This window comes from Silurus meridionalis, chromosome 21, assembly GCF_014805685.1.
Source record: "Silurus meridionalis isolate SWU-2019-XX chromosome 21, ASM1480568v1, whole genome shotgun sequence".
Lineage (NCBI taxonomy): Eukaryota > Metazoa > Chordata > Actinopteri > Siluriformes > Siluridae > Silurus > Silurus meridionalis.
Window position 1 is genome coordinate 16,403,193 of NC_060904.1, and position 17,608 is coordinate 16,420,800.

General features: G+C 42.7%; 1 protein-coding gene across 1 annotated transcript; it reads right to left on the reverse strand.

The window, feature by feature from the left end:
• Positions 1-6,942: 6,942 nt before the first annotated feature.
• On the reverse strand, positions 6,943-17,416 carry brd2b (bromodomain containing 2b). Its single transcript, XM_046833772.1, has 12 exons — positions 17,258-17,416; positions 14,511-14,802; positions 13,989-14,126; positions 13,632-13,779; positions 12,581-12,777; positions 11,983-12,420; positions 11,520-11,648; positions 11,040-11,336; positions 10,711-10,955; positions 10,209-10,528; positions 9,881-10,006; positions 6,943-8,618 (listed from the first exon to the last, which is right to left on the reverse strand). The coding sequence occupies exons 1-12, from the start codon at positions 17,287-17,289 to the stop codon at positions 8,482-8,484; spliced, it is 2,499 nt and encodes an 832-aa protein (XP_046689728.1). The 5' UTR covers positions 17,290-17,416; the 3' UTR covers positions 6,943-8,481.
• Positions 17,417-17,608: the final 192 nt, after the last annotated feature.

The window sequence follows — 17,608 nt, forward strand, 5'->3', positions numbered from 1 at the left end:
TGTGTTCTGGAATAAGTGGTGGAATAAACTTCCACTTCATGTCCTCCAGTAGTCTTTAAGCAAAATCTAAAGTTCTAGCTTTAAAATCCTAAAAAATTACCTTTTAACAATCTCCCAACAGATCTTTAGACTGATGGTATTCTTATTCGGTGTCCGATTGAACCAGCGTTAGAATAATTTTATTGATGCAGATGTCAATGTATAACTAATAAGATGAGGCTACGCACCCCTACAATGCTAACAAAACTCTAACGACTTGTTACCCAATCTTATATATTAGTTACAAATGATTAAATTGTAAGGATAAGAGCATTGAAGGGTAAGCAACTTACAATTATGCCCTTCATACAACTGAGCAGTTGAGAGTTTAAGGCCTAGTGGTGGTTGGACTTCTTACTCAACACTGTGCGCTTCCCCTGCTGAACCTAGAGCCAGGATTAAGATCAAATCAGGTGCTAATCAGATTTCTGTTGAAGGAAATTGAGTCTTACGCTCTGTTCCAGTCGATAAAACAAGATCTCACACTTCCAATGAAGCCCATATTCGTAAATCGTTATTATTGATTTCTTGTAATCAAGTTTATTTGCCCTATTAACCCCTCATAAAATTGTAATATTGAGCTATTAATAATTTCTTAATAACTTTTGCTAAATTATTGTATAATGCAACCTTAACTTTAACCTAGCAGGGACAGGAAGTGACCTCAGGGAGCTACTGTGGTGCTATCAGGAATATAGACCAATGTTTATGATAAAAAAAGAGTTAAACCTGAAGGAAAGGGAAAAGGAAATTACCATAAAGTCCTTAATAGCTTTTAAATATTAAATATTGTTTTTATAGTAATAGCTAGTTTACTGAAAGTTGTATTTTTGATGATCCAGATAAGCTGAGTATAATAAAAACAAGTATAAATGTGTAATCATTAATATTGTAAGGATTATGACACGGATTTCATTTCCCATCAGCCACTGCAAATCACCGGGACCATGCCGCATTCTTGTTTGCAAGTCAGTGGTTAAGATTTTGGACTTCTGATCTAAAGGTTGTGAGTTCAAATCCCAATAAAGCCAAGCTGCAACTGTTGGGCCCTTGAGCAAGGCCCTTAACCCTCAACTAGTCAGTGGCGTAAATGAGATAATTGTATGATAAGGGCATTTACCAAATGATATTATTGAAGGTCTTTATTGTTGCTTTCAAAGCAGGATCCCAATCCCTGGGCCATGATTTTTCTTCAAATTTTTTTGATCTTGTCTAAATTAATGACAAAGAGTGATACTATTTAAACACTGTATAAACAAATGTATTGGGACATTTGACTTTCCAGCCATATGTTCTTCTTCCACAACCTGTTGTTACAAGGTTTGGAGGCACATCATTTATAAAATGTCTTGGAATGCAGTGTAATTCAATTTAACTTATACTAGAAGATCCAAACATGTTCCAGCATGACAGCACCTCTGTGCTCAAAGCCAACCATGAAGATATGCTTTACTTGGGTTTGAAAGGGAAGATCTCCAACTACAGAGCTCAAACCCTACTGAACACCATCACCAATGTGAACGATGGCTGCACACCAGTACCAGACTTTTCTATCACCCTTGTAGCTGAATCTCCAAAAGCACACTCCAAAATGTAGTGGAACATCTTCCTAGAAGAAGTAGAGGTTCTTATGATCAGGTGTCCACAAACTTTTGTCCATACTGTGTGGATATCTTCATATGGTATGCCAGTTGCATATAAATAAAATATAAAAAAATATTCCACTGCTACACACTCATTTCAGAAAGGGAATAATATGCAGCTTTCCCAGGTTTGCTATGACCACAAATGGATTATTCAGCACAGAACTGGAAACACAGCTTGTGAATAAAAACATGTCCACCGAGGCAGCGCATTTTGTTTATTCGGTCATGTTGCAGCTCAGCATTTACTAATCGTGCTTGTTTCCTTGATGAGTGATGTACTTGATGTAGTCTTGTGAATTGGTCATTTCTGGGTAAAACAATACACTGCACTGCACAGCATCGCTGACAGGAATGCAACTGCAAACCCCCAGGTTTATATGAATTGGTTTAGTGCTTCATGTTTTTTAGTGACAACTTATGCAGGGACTTTTACTGGGAGAGGAACGGTGAGACTGAGTGGAGACTGGAAGGACCCAAATGCAGGATGCGACAGGACTATAAGCAGTTAAAGACTGCTTATAATTAAGCAGTCTTTAAGGAAGGGTAGCAAACAGAGGAAACAGTTCTATGGTCAGACCCGAATGACAGAGCAATAGGGCAAAGGCAAAAACACAGTTCGATAAAAAGTCCAAAAAAACGCTGAGCCAGGAGACAGAGCAATTTGGGGGAAACCAAAAAATCTGAATCCAATAAAATGTCCAAAAATCAAACAGAGCAACAAAGGGGCAAAGCAAAAAAAACACAAACCAAAAAACAAGTTCAAGTCCATAACAGAACCTTGGGAAGTAGAGCGGAACAGGATCAGGAACAGGAAGTGGAACCGGAACAGGCAGGGTGGCAAGAGTACACTCAGGGACTTAGGAAGCCGGTAAGATAATCTGGCCCTGAGCTAAAGTGTTGATGTCCTTAAGTACCAGGTGGAGCAGGAAAAACGGCAAGATGGCCACCGACCTGGAAGCAGGCGCCAAACTGGGAGTGCACACCGTGAGCCCGGAAGATCCTGACACACTCTATAAATGAAAATGTGTGGAATTGTGAAAATGTTTTCTGTAATATGTTTTGATATTTTTGGGAGACATTTATTGAAGGAGTCTGGGGTACTAGCATATTTTTGTCCTTTTTTTTTGGATATTAGAACTGGAAATTCTCATTATTAATATTAGTAGTTTTCCAATTAAACTACTTCAAGATACTGTATAGGGGCAAAAGTGTTGGGACACCCAACTTGTCCCGCCATATGTATTTTTTTTTCCACGTATGTTCAAAGCTGGAGGCACACAATTGTAAACTGTATGAAACTTTCCCTTCACTTCAGCTAGGAGACCCAAACCCCTTCCAGCCTGTGCACAAAACCAGCTCCATTGAGATATGCTCAACATGGGTTGGATGTATGTGGAAGATCTTGAGTGGCCTGCTGCAACACTCTAACCTCAACCTCATTGAAACCCTTTTGAGATCACTGCAATCTCCACAATCTAGTGGAATATCTTCCTGGAAGAGTGGAGTTAATTATAAGTGCTAATGTGGTCTGAGTGTGGAATGGGATGATCTAAAAATCACATACCAATCGTATGGTTTAGTGTCCACAAACATTTAACCAATGCAGTGTATAAAGGAGAGCGTTTCTTGATTCGTCTGTTTTCCCAGCACTTGCCCGCAGGATTTAATGATGTAAATGCGTCACATTTATATATTACGGTGTGCCAAATTAGACAGCGCCGAATGGACATTAGATTAAAGCAGACAGCAAGACAGAAAGGGCCGAGTGCATAATCGGTGCTCTATCCTCTCGGCCATGGCGAACATAGTTATCCGATACACAACTGCCGATACGGATGACTGGAAAGAATAATTGTGTTTTTATACTGTGAAAAATGTCGCTAATTAACGTAAGTGGCATCGCGATCACTCTTGCTGTAGGCCACGCTGCTTACGGTAGGACAGTAATCAGAACAGAGTATTTAATAAATCATGGACAAATGCTGCTGAAAGCCATAATAAAGTCTCATTGCACAGTACAGTTGCAGTTCCAAGTTGCGCTTTATGCGGTTTTAACAATGGACGTTGTCCCGAAGCAGCTTTTTGGAATAGAACTAATGATGAATATTAAGTTTTAATCTCAGAATTTGGAAAGGAACTATGTGAGATGATATGAGGAACAGAACAACCATATTCTAAAGGAAACCCATTTTCATCTGGGTGACACCAAATGTCAATTCATTATCCAGATCATTCATTTATACAGATCATTAATGGAATGCAGTCCTGGTCATGGTCATTGTAGCTCAAAGCCATTGCAGCAAACTGTTTCTATTAATTACAGTCCAGATCCATTTACTATTAAATGATTGCTATTACTCCTTTATACACTGTGCTATCGAGGTCTCTGATTGGGGAAAGTGGTAACTTAGTAGATAAGAGACTTCTGATCGGAAGGTTATGGGTTCAAATCCCTTGAGCAAGGCCCTTAACTCTCAATTGCTCAGCTGTATAATTGAGATCATTGCAAGTCACTCTGGATTAGGGTGTGAGGAGGTGTCATCTTAGTGGTTAAAGCATTGGACTTTGGATCTGAAGGTCATGAGTTTAAATCCCTGCCAAATCATTATTGTACGACTCTTCAGCCCTTTGCTTCAACAGCGGTACAATAATGCATATCTGCAGGTAACAGTGAAGCATGGTGGAGGTTTCCTTGCGAGCTTGGCGCTGCATTTCTGCAAATGAAGTTGGAGATTTGGTCAGGATTTTTGGTGTCCTCAATGCTAAGAAATACAGATACTTGTCTGGCAATCATCAGTGGGATTGACCCCAAAATGTATTTTGCAGTAAGACAATGACCCCAAACATACACCCAATGTCATTAAGAACTATCTTCAGAATAGAGAAGTCCTGGAAGTGATCATTTTGGCCTCCACAGAGTCCTGATCAACATTATCGAGTCTGTCTGAGGTTACATTAAGAAACAGAAGGATTTGATGCAGCCTACATCCACAGAAGATTTCTGGTTAGTTCTCAAGATGTTTGGAGCAACCTACTGGCCGAGTTCCTTCAAAAACTGTTTAAATGTATCTAGAAAACTTGCTGTTTCGCAGGCGAAGGGTGGATACACCAAATATCAATTTGTTAACTGATAAAAACAATAAACTATTAACACTTATTTTTGAAAGCATTTACAGCATTTTTTCCACACCTGCCTAAAACCTTTGCATTAGTATATTTAAAAATATATAAATATTGTGTGTGTGTGTGTGTACATTTCTCTAATTTATATGCTAAGAATACACTTTCATATAAAAAAACCCAAGACTAAAAGAACCCCCAGGCTAGTCTGCATTATGCTATAGTTATAAACATTAATAACAACTCGTCTGGCTTTGAGTATTTTCTTCCTGTCGTTCTATCACCATAAACTCCAAAATTATAGCCATAAAATGTGGTGCTTAATGATACAGGAAGTCATTATTTTAAACTGTTTACTAAACACACAACGTAAATGTATGCTCCTGGCTTGTGTTTTGGTGGCTCAATTGCTCCACACTGTGTCCATACAGGCACATTGCACTTTGGGCAGAAACACTCCCAAAACTGTGGGGTTGTAGCACCAGTTAAATCGAGTCTGATCCCATCTGGCTTCATAATACATACATTAGCATAAATCTGAATATCTGAGCTGAAAGATATTGTGGAGTAGATCTTTATATATACATTATATTATTGAAATGTTCCAGTTTGTGTAAATTTTATACACATATACCACAGAGAGAGTGTGTTAGAGAAGTGAAGAAAGAGGAGTGGAGTGGGTGGAGAAAATGGATAGCAAGAGTGATTTGTGATAGAAGAGTATCTGTGAGAGTGTAAGGGAAAGTTTATAGGACTGTGGTGAGACCTGAGATGTTTTATGGTTTAGAGACAGTGGCAATGAGTAAAAGACAGGAGGTGGAGCTGGAGGTAGCAGAGCTCAAGATGTTATGTTCTTTGGGAGTGATGACGATGGACAGGATTAGAAATTAGTTTATTAGAGGGACAGCACATGTAGGACGTTTTGGAGACAAGGTGAGGGAGGTGAGATTGAGATGGTTTGGACATGTGCAGAGGAGGGACATGGGGTATATCAATAGGAGAATGCTGAGGATGGAGCCACCAGGAAGGAGGAAAAGAGGAAGACCAAGGAGGAGGTTTATGGATGTGGTGAAGGAAGACATGCAGGTAGTTGGTGTGAAAGAGGCAGATGTAGAGGACAGGGGGGTATGGAGACAGATGATCCACTGTGGCGACCCCTAACGGCCAAACGAAGATGATACTATAAGGTCAAAAAAATTGTGAAGACACCTAATCATAAGGTTGGTCTGCTTCTTGAAGGTCCTATTCCACAATTGTGTACTGAGAACTTTGTTTGGGGAAGAGCCAAGTTTACAAGAACTTCTGTATGTAGAAGAGGGTTGACAGCAGTTTTCTTAAATTAATGCTGCTCTTTCATACAACATGGAAAAACCAGCTCATTGGAAGCATGTTAGTCTTTCCTGGCATAGCTGCTCTTTGAAAGGATAAGCTTTTAAAAAGTATATTCAAATATATTCATCTGGGTCACTGGGCACTGAAACAACACGTTCACGAACATCTAATGTTATAATATATCTAAAGTTTATACATTACAGTACTGTAAATTGTTTTGCTAAATTATATACCGTAAATATCTCCATTAACATATGATGGTATATTACCTCACACTGATCATCATTCTTTAGGAATGATGTAGGCGAGGCCACGTCTTAACTTACCGTATTTACAAGTTGCATTGGGGGTCGTTGACACGCATCTCCATCCTAAGTTGTTCCTTTAAAAGAAAGCTTGTCCTAAATGTTGACAGGACACCTGGTTGATCGAAAAGTGTGCATCAGGACATGAGGGGGAGGTTTTTATCTTCATCTTGATGGCAAACAGGAAGCCAGACATGAAGCGCACAGTGCTACCGGTTTTTATTCTGTTCTTCATTCATTAGGATCATTCATCCTTAGTGACCACCTGGTCAGGAGGCGGAGTTTCTCGTTGAGATGATATAAACTGGAGCGATGTAGCTGAGGAGGCGATAGAGCCTAAATTCACACACCACGCTGATAAATAAGTGCATCTACTTACCTGACCGCATTACACCGCTGATAGATTGTACAAATATCGATTTGTTTATTTTTGTGGAGCGAGATGTTCATGTCGAGCTCTGAGGCGCCATCAAGTGAAAGAAGACGCAACAGTGTTGAAGTCAGTTGGCATACATGTATTCACACCCAAATAAAACCAAACTAAATATACAATTCAAAGACCTTTTTTTTTTTTCTTTAAATATAAATATCGCAGGAACGGAATGTTGTGTCTGTGCAGCTACATGTTTCACAACAACCGGGTGGTATTCCTTACATTTGAGAAACAAAAAAAAAAAAAAACAGGTTAAAACGATGAGTCGATACAAAAAAATATATAATTAAAGTGGAATAATGATCCGAGGAGGTTATATACAACAAATCGCTTGTTTGTTTTCATGCACTGGCTTTTTTTTTTTTTTCCTCGTTTTTCCCCCCTACAAAAATCACTATTTCCAAACCTGACAAATGAAAGAAAGCTGAAACTTCAGGCATCACATTTCCAAACAAGGATTTGGATTTTGAATCTGTGACTTAAAGCAGCACGAGAATGCGAGCGACGAATTGAACAGTTAGCGCTTGTCAAACTGAGGTCAGGTAGCGTGGGATTATCGTTATCATCGTTAGCGTGCACTCGGTCTCAGGCCGGGTTAGTGAGGCCGTGTAGGATTACTGGAGAACAAACTTCAGCTTGAGACGTTTAGAACCTGCATTGGATGATGTGTAAAAAAAAAAAAAAAAAACCAATGTTAAAATGAACAAACAACAAAAAAGTGAAAATGGAAGGTGCGGTCGGTGAAGGTGCGCGTCCTCGAAACCGTGAGAAACGTTCGGAACCGAAGCTGGATCACAAAAATAAAGCTTTCGTCAGCCCCTCCGAAGCCACGCCTGAATTTTGTTTTAATTTTAAGACCTAAGTCACCGATTACACCTTTAACTAGTTTTTAAACACATTACTGGTCAATGGAATAATCGCACTGAATAACCTTGAGTACTAGTTATACAAGTTTGACGATGGACATTCCTTCCTTTGGCTAATTAGTTACACGCACACACACAAAAAAAAGCGAATTCTCTTTAGTCGTCGGACGAACGGCCGTTATTTTGCTTCCTGATCGGGTTTCCAAGTACAACGAAATCGTCCGCTCTGATATTCTCTATGAAATATGGAGTTAAATTGCTTTGCTTGGTTTAAATCAAGGTGGCCGTAAGATCGAGATAAAGGTAGGCGGCGTCCAATGCTGTGGTCTGCAGAGACAAAATTTACAACAAAGCTTTAAATCCACAAGCAATGAAAAAAACTCGTATGTGACTGACTCAACTCCAGCGCAGTTTCTATGTCCACATGACCTCCCACTATGGGCACGATTATAAAAGTCTTCTTTATGAAAGAAAAATTAATTCAACACAGTCTGTACATCGTTAACAAACACGTCTCAAAACAGGCTTTTGGGAATCTGTTGTTTCACATGAAAGTGTGTCCTGGGGGACGATACGGTTTGGCTCTTGTTTTTTTTTGTTTTTTTTCCATTTGTTTCTTCTTCCGTCTTTCCATCTCGGGATTTCCGGATCACTCATACAGCCTCACCATTTCTGTCATGGATTCGTCTCGTCCGTATTTTAGGACGTGCCGTTGTCAGTGCTCTTGTAAACCCGGATGATCACCTGGAGTCAGAGTCACTGGTGTCTGAGGAAGAAGAGTCAGAGGAGGAAGAGGAGGAGTCGGAGCTGGAGCTGGAGGCGCTGAGGCGAGCGGGCATGGAGTGGTTTGGCTCTGTGCTCACGCTGGCCTTCTCCGCTGTGGAGGAGAAACACGGTCGATTTATTTATACATACATACATACATACATACATACATACACACACACACACACACACACACGCACACAGAGACTAAAGGTCGACCGATTCATAAGTTTAATCAACAATAGTTTGATTAATTGATGAACCGACCCTGATAGCCGATTGCTGGAACTTCAGCTATGGCATAAATCCATACCGATAGTTTTTCCGGGTTGCGGCATAGAAAAACTGCCGTCATTACACACTGCAAGAGCGACATTTAGGGGCGAATCATTGACTCCACGTGCAGTTCATTTAAGTGTTACTTTTTTATACAATATTTATGACTATAATATTTTTTAGATATTTAGCACACTCTCATGAATCAATACTACTTTTGTAATAAAAGACCAGCACTATTTGTGGAATTCTTTTTTCCCTTACACATAAGATTCAGCAGTGGGAACATGGTGGTGCTGGGGTATGAACTTTTTGATCCAGAGTCCAAATGTACTATACACGCTCAATACAATATAATGTAACAGTGGTGCATTATTACACCGTAATAAACGTCTCAAAAAAAATACTAAAACAGAACCACACTTTCTGTTCCAAGTTGATCACAAACCATGTCTGCTGCATGAATGGTAAAAGAATGCAGACTATTTCCCCAGAAATAGCGATGGTGCCGTCTGTCTCCCCTAGGTCCAGTGAATTTTCCAGAAACAGACTAAGGACTGATTAAAATCACAAATGTATTCGTAAAACGTTCTCAGTTCCGACATTCAGCTTTGATCGGTCGTTTCGTTGCCCCCAGCTGTCTGCGCACTTGACCTTATTTCACAGGTTGTGCGTGTTTGTCTTTCCACTTACACACAGAGTACAAAGAAGAAAAAAAAAAAAACGCATTTTTGAAAGTTTTAAAACTCGGGCGGTAATTTTACAGATTGAATTACAAAAAAATAAAAAAATAAAATTGTACACAACTTGATTGTAAACCAACTCAATGATGCCAGATGCTACTTTAGTTACAGTTTATAAACGCTCTGACATTGAATTCTGGACTCAACATGTAAACCTCCTCAGAATAGGATGATGAACTTCTGATCGGAGGTTCGCGGGTTCAAATCCCAGCATCGGCCAAAGCAGCCACCACAGGGCCCCTGAGCAAAGCCCTTATCAGTCAGCTGCTGCACTGTTTACATTGACAGCATACCCTTATCCAGGCGTCTAGAGAATGTTGTAAATGTTCACACCAAGTGATGAAAAGATTCTCACCTTTGGGTTTCTGGGGCTTTTTGACAGAGTTGAGTTGGCCACTAACATCCTGCAGCCGTCTCTCCAGCTCCTTTCTCTTCTCTAAAGCCAGCTCCTCACGAGACTTCCCACCAGCCGGCTTCATCACTACACACACAGTCATGGACAAGCCATGAGATGAGTTTGATATGAACTCAACTCAAAACCCTTATATACTTTACCATTATTATAATTAAATTGTCATTTTGATTAAATTTGCATCGAGATATAAACACGCTTGCAGAGCAGCGGTCCAAATATTCAGAAGTACCAGGACAGAGATCAAGTTGGAGTACTCGTGAAACCTCACCGTAAGGTTTCCGCGGCTTTTTGCGCAGGCAGCTGGTAACGTAGCTCTCGAGTTCACGCAGCGTAGACGGTTTGAGCGTCTCGAAGTCGATCTCGATCTCCTCGGGGTTGGTGTCGCGGAGGGACGGCTCGCGGGACTGGATGATGTGCACGACTCGGCCCAGCTTATCTCCCGGCAGCTTGTTGATGTCGAGGCTGAGTTGGCGTTTGGCGTCGTAGCTCATAGGCAGACCGTCTTCCTCCTCCTCGGAGTCGTACTGTGGTATCGGCGGGGCAGGAGCCGAGAAACGGGCCGCTGGTGCCAAGGACTTCTTAGTTGTCCTGAAAAAAGGAAAGACGACAGTTCTGAGTTAAAACACACACACACACACACACACACACACACATATATATATATACACACACACACACACACACACACACACACACACACACACACACACACACACACACACACTTAGATACAGCTGTCAAAACAATAATACAATAATTCCTTGTCATACTTGTTGCTCTTGCTGTTCTTCTTGGCAGGAGCTTTTTTGCTCTGAGTAGACATTGTGGCCATCTTGCTGGATTTGCTCTTTGTTACTTTGGGGACTTTCTCTCGCTCCCTCTCGTTGCTCCGGACGCCTTTGCGCTTCTCCGGCTTCTTTTTCTTCTTCTTGTCCTTCTTCTTCTCCCGCTTCTTTTTGGGTTTGATGATGGGGCCAGACGAGAGAGCGGCCAACTGCTCGTGCACCGCCCGCAGCTGCACAGGGAAAGAGCAGTGTGATTATATGATATGGGTAATTACGTATAAACCATAGAGAGATGAGTGTGTTTGTGTGCATACCTGAGTGCACACTTGGTCCTGTAGCTGGGCGAGGCGCTGAGCTCTCTCCTCTTCGCTGTCCGAGCTCGGGCTGCTTTCGCTGCTCGGCTCGCTGTCGCTGCTCGGCTCGCTTTCCGAAGAGGACGACGGAGACGACGAGGACGATGAAGATGAAGATGATGACGACGACGAGGAGGAGTGCTGCAATCCCATAATGCCCACGTTACGACCCAGAGAGGTCGGCGCCAACCCTTCTTCGCCCTCCTCTTCCTCCAGGACCTCGTCGGGCATCTTTGCGAAACGGAACTCGAACACGTCCTTAAAGAAAAACGATTGTAAAAATTAAAAATTATATATAATAGCAGTGTTATAACCGCTGAAGTAACAGATTAAATGGAGGACAAAAAGAGAGACATGCTTTAAGGGGAAAATGTATTATAGGCGTCAAGAATTGACTTGAGGTGTGTGTGTGTGTGTGTGTGTGTGTGTGTGTGTGTGTACCTGCAGTCTGCGTGCCATTGCCACAACGTCGTGCTCAGGTGGATTGTACTTATAGCAGTTGGAGAACATGAGCCTCACGTCAGCACTGAACTCCTGAGAGTCCCTGTACTCCCGCTCGTCCATCTTCCTCTGGAGATTTAATTAAAAAGAAAAATGTAAATAATAATAAATTTTTTTTAAGTTACACTTTGTCATTCGTCACTCAAATGTGGATTTTATGCCGTTGCTCTCTGTGGTTTTACGTGAATTATATTGAACAGTATATTAAAATTAAATGCAGACCGATTCATCGTTTGGTAATTATTCAGCACCGGTAGTTGATTGCTGAAACTATCGGAAAAAAAAAATCCATACCAATACTTTTCCCAGCTTGCGTCTGAGAGGGTGCGCGGTCTTTACGAGAGCGGCCTCTAGAGGCGAATCACTGATGCCACGTGCCGTTTGTTTTTACACTGAGACTGACCTTGATGGTGCTGAGGTCCATAGGGTGTTTGATGATGAGGTGGTAGTCGTGCAGCCCGAGCAGCGACGCGTCGACGGGTTTGTAGAAGGGCCAGGCGTAGGCGGCGTGCTTCTTGCTCAGCAGCTCTTTAAGGATGGAGCTGCAGTAGCGCAGCTGGCCGCTCAGCTTGGTGCGGTGCCGCGGTGCACTCTTCGGCCTTGCCATCTCGGGCAGGTCTTTGCGCGGGGGTTTGATGGGACGGCGCGGCACCGAACGACCCATGACGGGCTGCAGGTGCACGGGCTCGCTCACGCCCATGCCGCACGTCAGGCTGGGTACAGGCGAGAGCGAAAGAGCGCCACGCCCCTTCCCCATACCCATCGCACGGCCTGCAGGGGGCACGGGGAAACCCGTGGTGCTCGGGGTGGTGGTGTCCGCTTTGCGCTTCACGCCTTTCTTCTGTAAGGGGGGGATTTTTTTTTTTAAATAAGGCTCTGCCAATCTTCCTCATGAAAACAGTCTATAATCTGCTCTATTCCCCCGATCGTATCATAATGCTCATAAATAAGACATTTTGACCCATTTCGTCCTCCATCATTTCATAAGTGTATATCAGTACCTTAGCGGTAGGCTGTGTGGGGGGCAGAGTCATGAGGGAAGGAGGAGGAGGAAGAGGAAGAGGAGGAGGCGGTCCGGGTTTACTAAGCATCACGTGGGGAGAGCCGGTGAACCTGGAGTCCGGGGTTTCGGGAGACGACGGCGAGTAGGCGGATTGGGACACAGCCGGAACTTGCTGAGCTGCACTCAGACTACCGCCTGTAAGAGCGAGAGAAAGAGATGGACAGATGAAGAGAACAGAAGGAAAAAAAAGGAGAGAGAAGGATACAGAAAGACAGATAAAGGCAGAGATAAACAGAGATGCAAATAAAGGATACAGATACAAAGAAAACAAAAGGAAAAAACGACAGCGAGAGAGAAAGAAATATGTTCATCATTAGCTCGGCAACACGTCAATAACACGTCAGTAACACAGAAAAGACTGAGTACTTAAAAAGTGCACTAGATAAAAGATTACGCTATTAAAATCAGTTTATGTGAAAAGACTATTACTCATATGATACGAGTCAAACAATGATTAATATTCAAATAATCATGAGCCCAGAGCACTGCTTTCAACTACTACAAAAAAATTATAATAAATTGGTGCAAACGAGGTCACGTGTGTTGTGTTGAGTTCGAGTCTGGAGTTTCTTCCATTGTTTATTCCTCCCTAAATGTTCTGTTGAACTGTATGTTGGTGATCAGTAGATACACAGAGCGCCGATCAGAACGAGTTCAAAACAAAGCAAACGCTCGACTCTGATTGGTGGATCGCTGCGTGTTTACGTTTTTATCCTCAAATAAAAATAACTGATTTCGCAAAATGTAGTTAATTTAAAACAAAAAAAGAAACTTGTAGTGAAATTAAAGTACAAATCTCCCCGAATGAAAATACTTCAGTAAAAGTAAAGATGAGAGAAAAAGCGACTTCGGTACAGTAACGAATTACATTTACTTCCTTACTGTTCAGCACAAACATTTCTTTCGTGAATCCCTTCTACCAGCAGAACAAACGTTCTTCACACGTAAAACACACACGGTTATTAACAGACGCTCCCTTGTGACATCACCTCTTCCCCGCCGGGATTTGGCCGTCTTCATAGCTCGGCCCCTGGGTGCAGGAGGAGGCAACTCGATCTCTTCCTGTGGCATCTGAGCCACCTTCTGCAGAAAGACCTTCTCCAGAGACTGGGCCATCAGCACGATGTCGTCGGTGGGCTGGGTCACAAATCACACCGTTACTTTCTTATACTTTTCTAAAACCGTTCGGATTTGATCTGAGAGAAGGAAGCTACAGAGACACAAAGTCCCTGAATAATTAACCCGTAGTGCGGGGGGGACAATGAGTAACCACAGGAGACCAGCTCCATGGCAACCCCAGAGAGTTTTATGTATGTGTACATGTGTGTGTGCGCGCGTGTTCTCACCTTGTTGTAAATGTAGCAGTTGGTGAACATGGTATTGAAGTCCTGAATGCACTCACTGGCGCTGCGGTAGTAGTTGTTCTCCAGCCGCTTCTTGATGGTGCCCATGTCCATGGGCTGCTTGATGATCTTATGGTAGTCCTAAGACAGGAAAAAAAAAACACATCGTTATGAACACAATCTCCTCAAACATGGCACCTGAATCTCACACATCTCTATGAGCATGTCTGAAAATCTAGTGGAACATCTTCCCAGAAGAAGGGAGGTTCTCCTAAAAACTAACTAGGACTAAATGTGGAATGGGATGTTTCAAATCCCTGTCTAATTTGTGTTAGATTTGGACGCAGGCTTATATTTGTTCAAGGTCGGACCCTGTTTTCCCCGCCCACTTCTTTCCTATTGGATGAAACCGCAAAAAAAACGCTTTGCTTTATGCGATGCTGAGAATAACGTTCTACAACTCCATTACGGCTGTGTGCTCTCCGATCGCTACATCGTCGCACCCAGAAAAGAGCAGACACTCACAGGTAGGTTGAGTCGAACGGCGTCCACGGGCTCGTGGAAAGGCCAGGCGAAGTGGTGACGCCAAAGCGCCTTCGTCATCACCTTCTGGAGGTACTGCAGCTGGTTGGTGACGCGGCTCAGGCGGTTCGGGTCCTTCACCGGGAGGTGCTGCGAGAGCGGTGGTCCAGCAACAGGCATGGGTGCGAGCGGGAGTCCGGGGCCCTCAAAGCCCTCGTAGAGTAGAGACGGTTTGCGGATGCGTTTGCCCGTGTTCGCTGTGCCTGACTCCAGGGCACCCGTCATGACAGACCTGCTGCAGAGAGAAAGAGAGATTACAGGCTTTGAATCATAAAAACCTGATTATCATTCACAAACGACTGATTCCTTCAATTGCACTGGATACAAAAACACAATGTGGGTCACGTTACGGTTTTTGTGGTCATGGATCGGATAATTTTTCGGCTCAACACCAAAAAAAACGGAATATCGAAGTCTTTCGTTCCGTGAAGAAAAAAAAAAAAAAAAAAAGATTAATCAGCAATTTTTGAAATGAGCGAATGATCACGACATCCCTTTCAGTGATCCAGATCTTAAAAGAGGAACGTACTGACTTTTCAGTAGGTTTGCAGCCACAAAGAGTGCGTTTCTATTTTATTTCAAAACACTGAACTTAAAGGAAATAGTTATAATACTGTCCTGAATAGTGCACAAGTGTGTAATTTGAGACACGGCTCAAGTTCGTTCCGTCTCTTGGAGCTCAATCACGGCTGTTAGCATGACTTCATGGTCCGACTGGGAAATCTGATACGTTTGATTTGTTTTCGTTGGTTCTAGTTTGAAACTTTCGCCGTTTCACGTTTGAGTTTCCACCTTTTTTCCCCACACGTAAAATAACGTGAGTAAACCGAAGGCAACGTGATGAGCGTTTCCTTACGCTAACAATGCAGTACAGACAACCGGATTCTTCTTACCGCCTAGAGAAATCCACACGCTCAGAGGTGTCGAATTAAACTTAGCGTGTGGGCTGAAACACTGAATCGAAACGTTTCCCGCTTTTATTTGGTGCTTTACTGTGCGATCGGAATCAGCAGTCGGATCAGATTTTAGCCTGCGCCCACAGGACGTATCTGACAGCTTGACGTAGAGAAGTTGACCAACACCAAAGATTTTGTATGTGAAGAAAGGACACAAATCGTGTAAAAGAAAGCAGTCGTGACATGTACGTGTTGCAAAACTCTGTGACAAAAGCTTGTACAACCCCCCAACGACCCCCACCGAGGGGGGAAACGCAAGGCAGAAGTTCTTCTCTAGATAATAACCAGCAGCCCAACTAGCTGAAGAGACGTCAGCCACGCCCACTAGTTTTCTAGTGGCTCACAAGATCGAGCTCCGCATATTCTCTCTAAACCGTCTAGCAGTCACGCGCGTTTTTACCCACCGGTATAATCAGATCTGTTCGGATTCCGAGCCGTCTGATCAAAAATCAGAAACCTTCTAGGTGAAGTGTTAATTTTGGCACCTTTGGGTTCGGATGTTATTATTAATCTCGTTGTGTGGGAAGCCTTGGATGATGATGACGCGGCTGTTTTTTTTTTTTTTTTTTTTCGTTGCAGAAAATTAGGGTGTTAATTGGGAGTTACGTTTATCGGGTGGAAACGTGTGAATTTAAAGGTCAGGGTTCACCGGGATGACCAAGATGAAAGTTGTTTCCTCTTCGGAAAGTCTGATTCCCCAGGGTGGGAATGGCAATTGGGAAATCTTCGACACGTACAATAAACGCTTGAGAGATCCGTCGATCATGAGAGATTCCCTTAAAAGATTTGTTCCTCTGAAAGATCTGTTCGCCTTGAGAGATCTCCATGAGCGATCTTTACGTCTTGAGAGATTCCTGAAGGAGATCCATTCACCTTAAAGTAGAAAGAAAATCTCTTCTGCCACGTGACCCCATCGCAGGCCCCGCCCATGGCCGATTTGTAAACAGGGCAGACAAATGTAAACAGGTCTGTATACAAATGAATCCCCCCGTCACGTGACACCTCCTTACCAGGTAAGCAGTTATCAGCTTTTCAGCAGGGAAAAAAAAACTGTCCACTTCACTCCATTTAACAATAATAAAAGACTAACCAGTCCGTTAACAGGTTGATAAATCATCAAGTTAACTAGCTGCCTGACCCAGTCAGGATACGAACCGAACCAGCGAAATAACAGCCGGGTCAGTACTGCGTGATCAGATAGTGGCAGCATCACAAACGGCTTCCGCCCTTAGTCAAGTGTACTAGGCAAGACCGTTCCGCGCGAGCGTTTCCCCCCTTTGTAGGGCGCGCGTCAAGGAAGCGCGCGGGCGAACAGGATCGAGCCAATAACGCGGCTAAAAAGCAAACAAAAAGGCCAAAACGGGTTTTTAACCGTCGCGATTTTAATCGGAACTCGTTTAAACAGTGTACAAAAATACAATCAATACAGATTATACTAATAATAATTATAATAATTTATCCTCGAGTATTTACAAAATACTGTTGACAAAAAAAAAAAAAAAAAAACATTTTTGTTTACACCCGACTCAAAATAATCTGCTTGTTTACCTTCGAAAAACCACCATCAACATCACCCTTCATATAATGTTCATAAAGTGTTCGTGGATGGTATTTAGATCCCTATATAGTGCACTACGATCACATGGAGCCATTTGGAACTGAGCCCGTGCCGCTTCGTCCTTTTGTGTTCGGTTAGAAAATCCTACAGCGAGCTGAAAAACAAGATATATTTACCTGTCAATAGACGGGTTGACCGCCGCATCCATAAGGATAAACCGGATTTATTTATTTAGATTTGAGCGGTTTCGGTTCTATTTTTTTTTTTTTCACCAACGGAGAGCTCAGTTTTATTGTCATTAACCGCTAGAGTCCGAGAAGCAAATGGCGCCTTTCGGTTTCCGCCCTCGAAGTATATCAATATTAGCGACCAATCAGTTCTCAGTACCGCCCACCAGCTGAACACCTTATTAGCTGACGTAAATGTCAATCAAATTGTGACCACGCCTGCTTACACAAAGGCGGAAGTTCGTCAGCAGACGTTCCAGGGCTCAGGGTTGCCACCTACAGGTGACGCGGAGCGCCTAC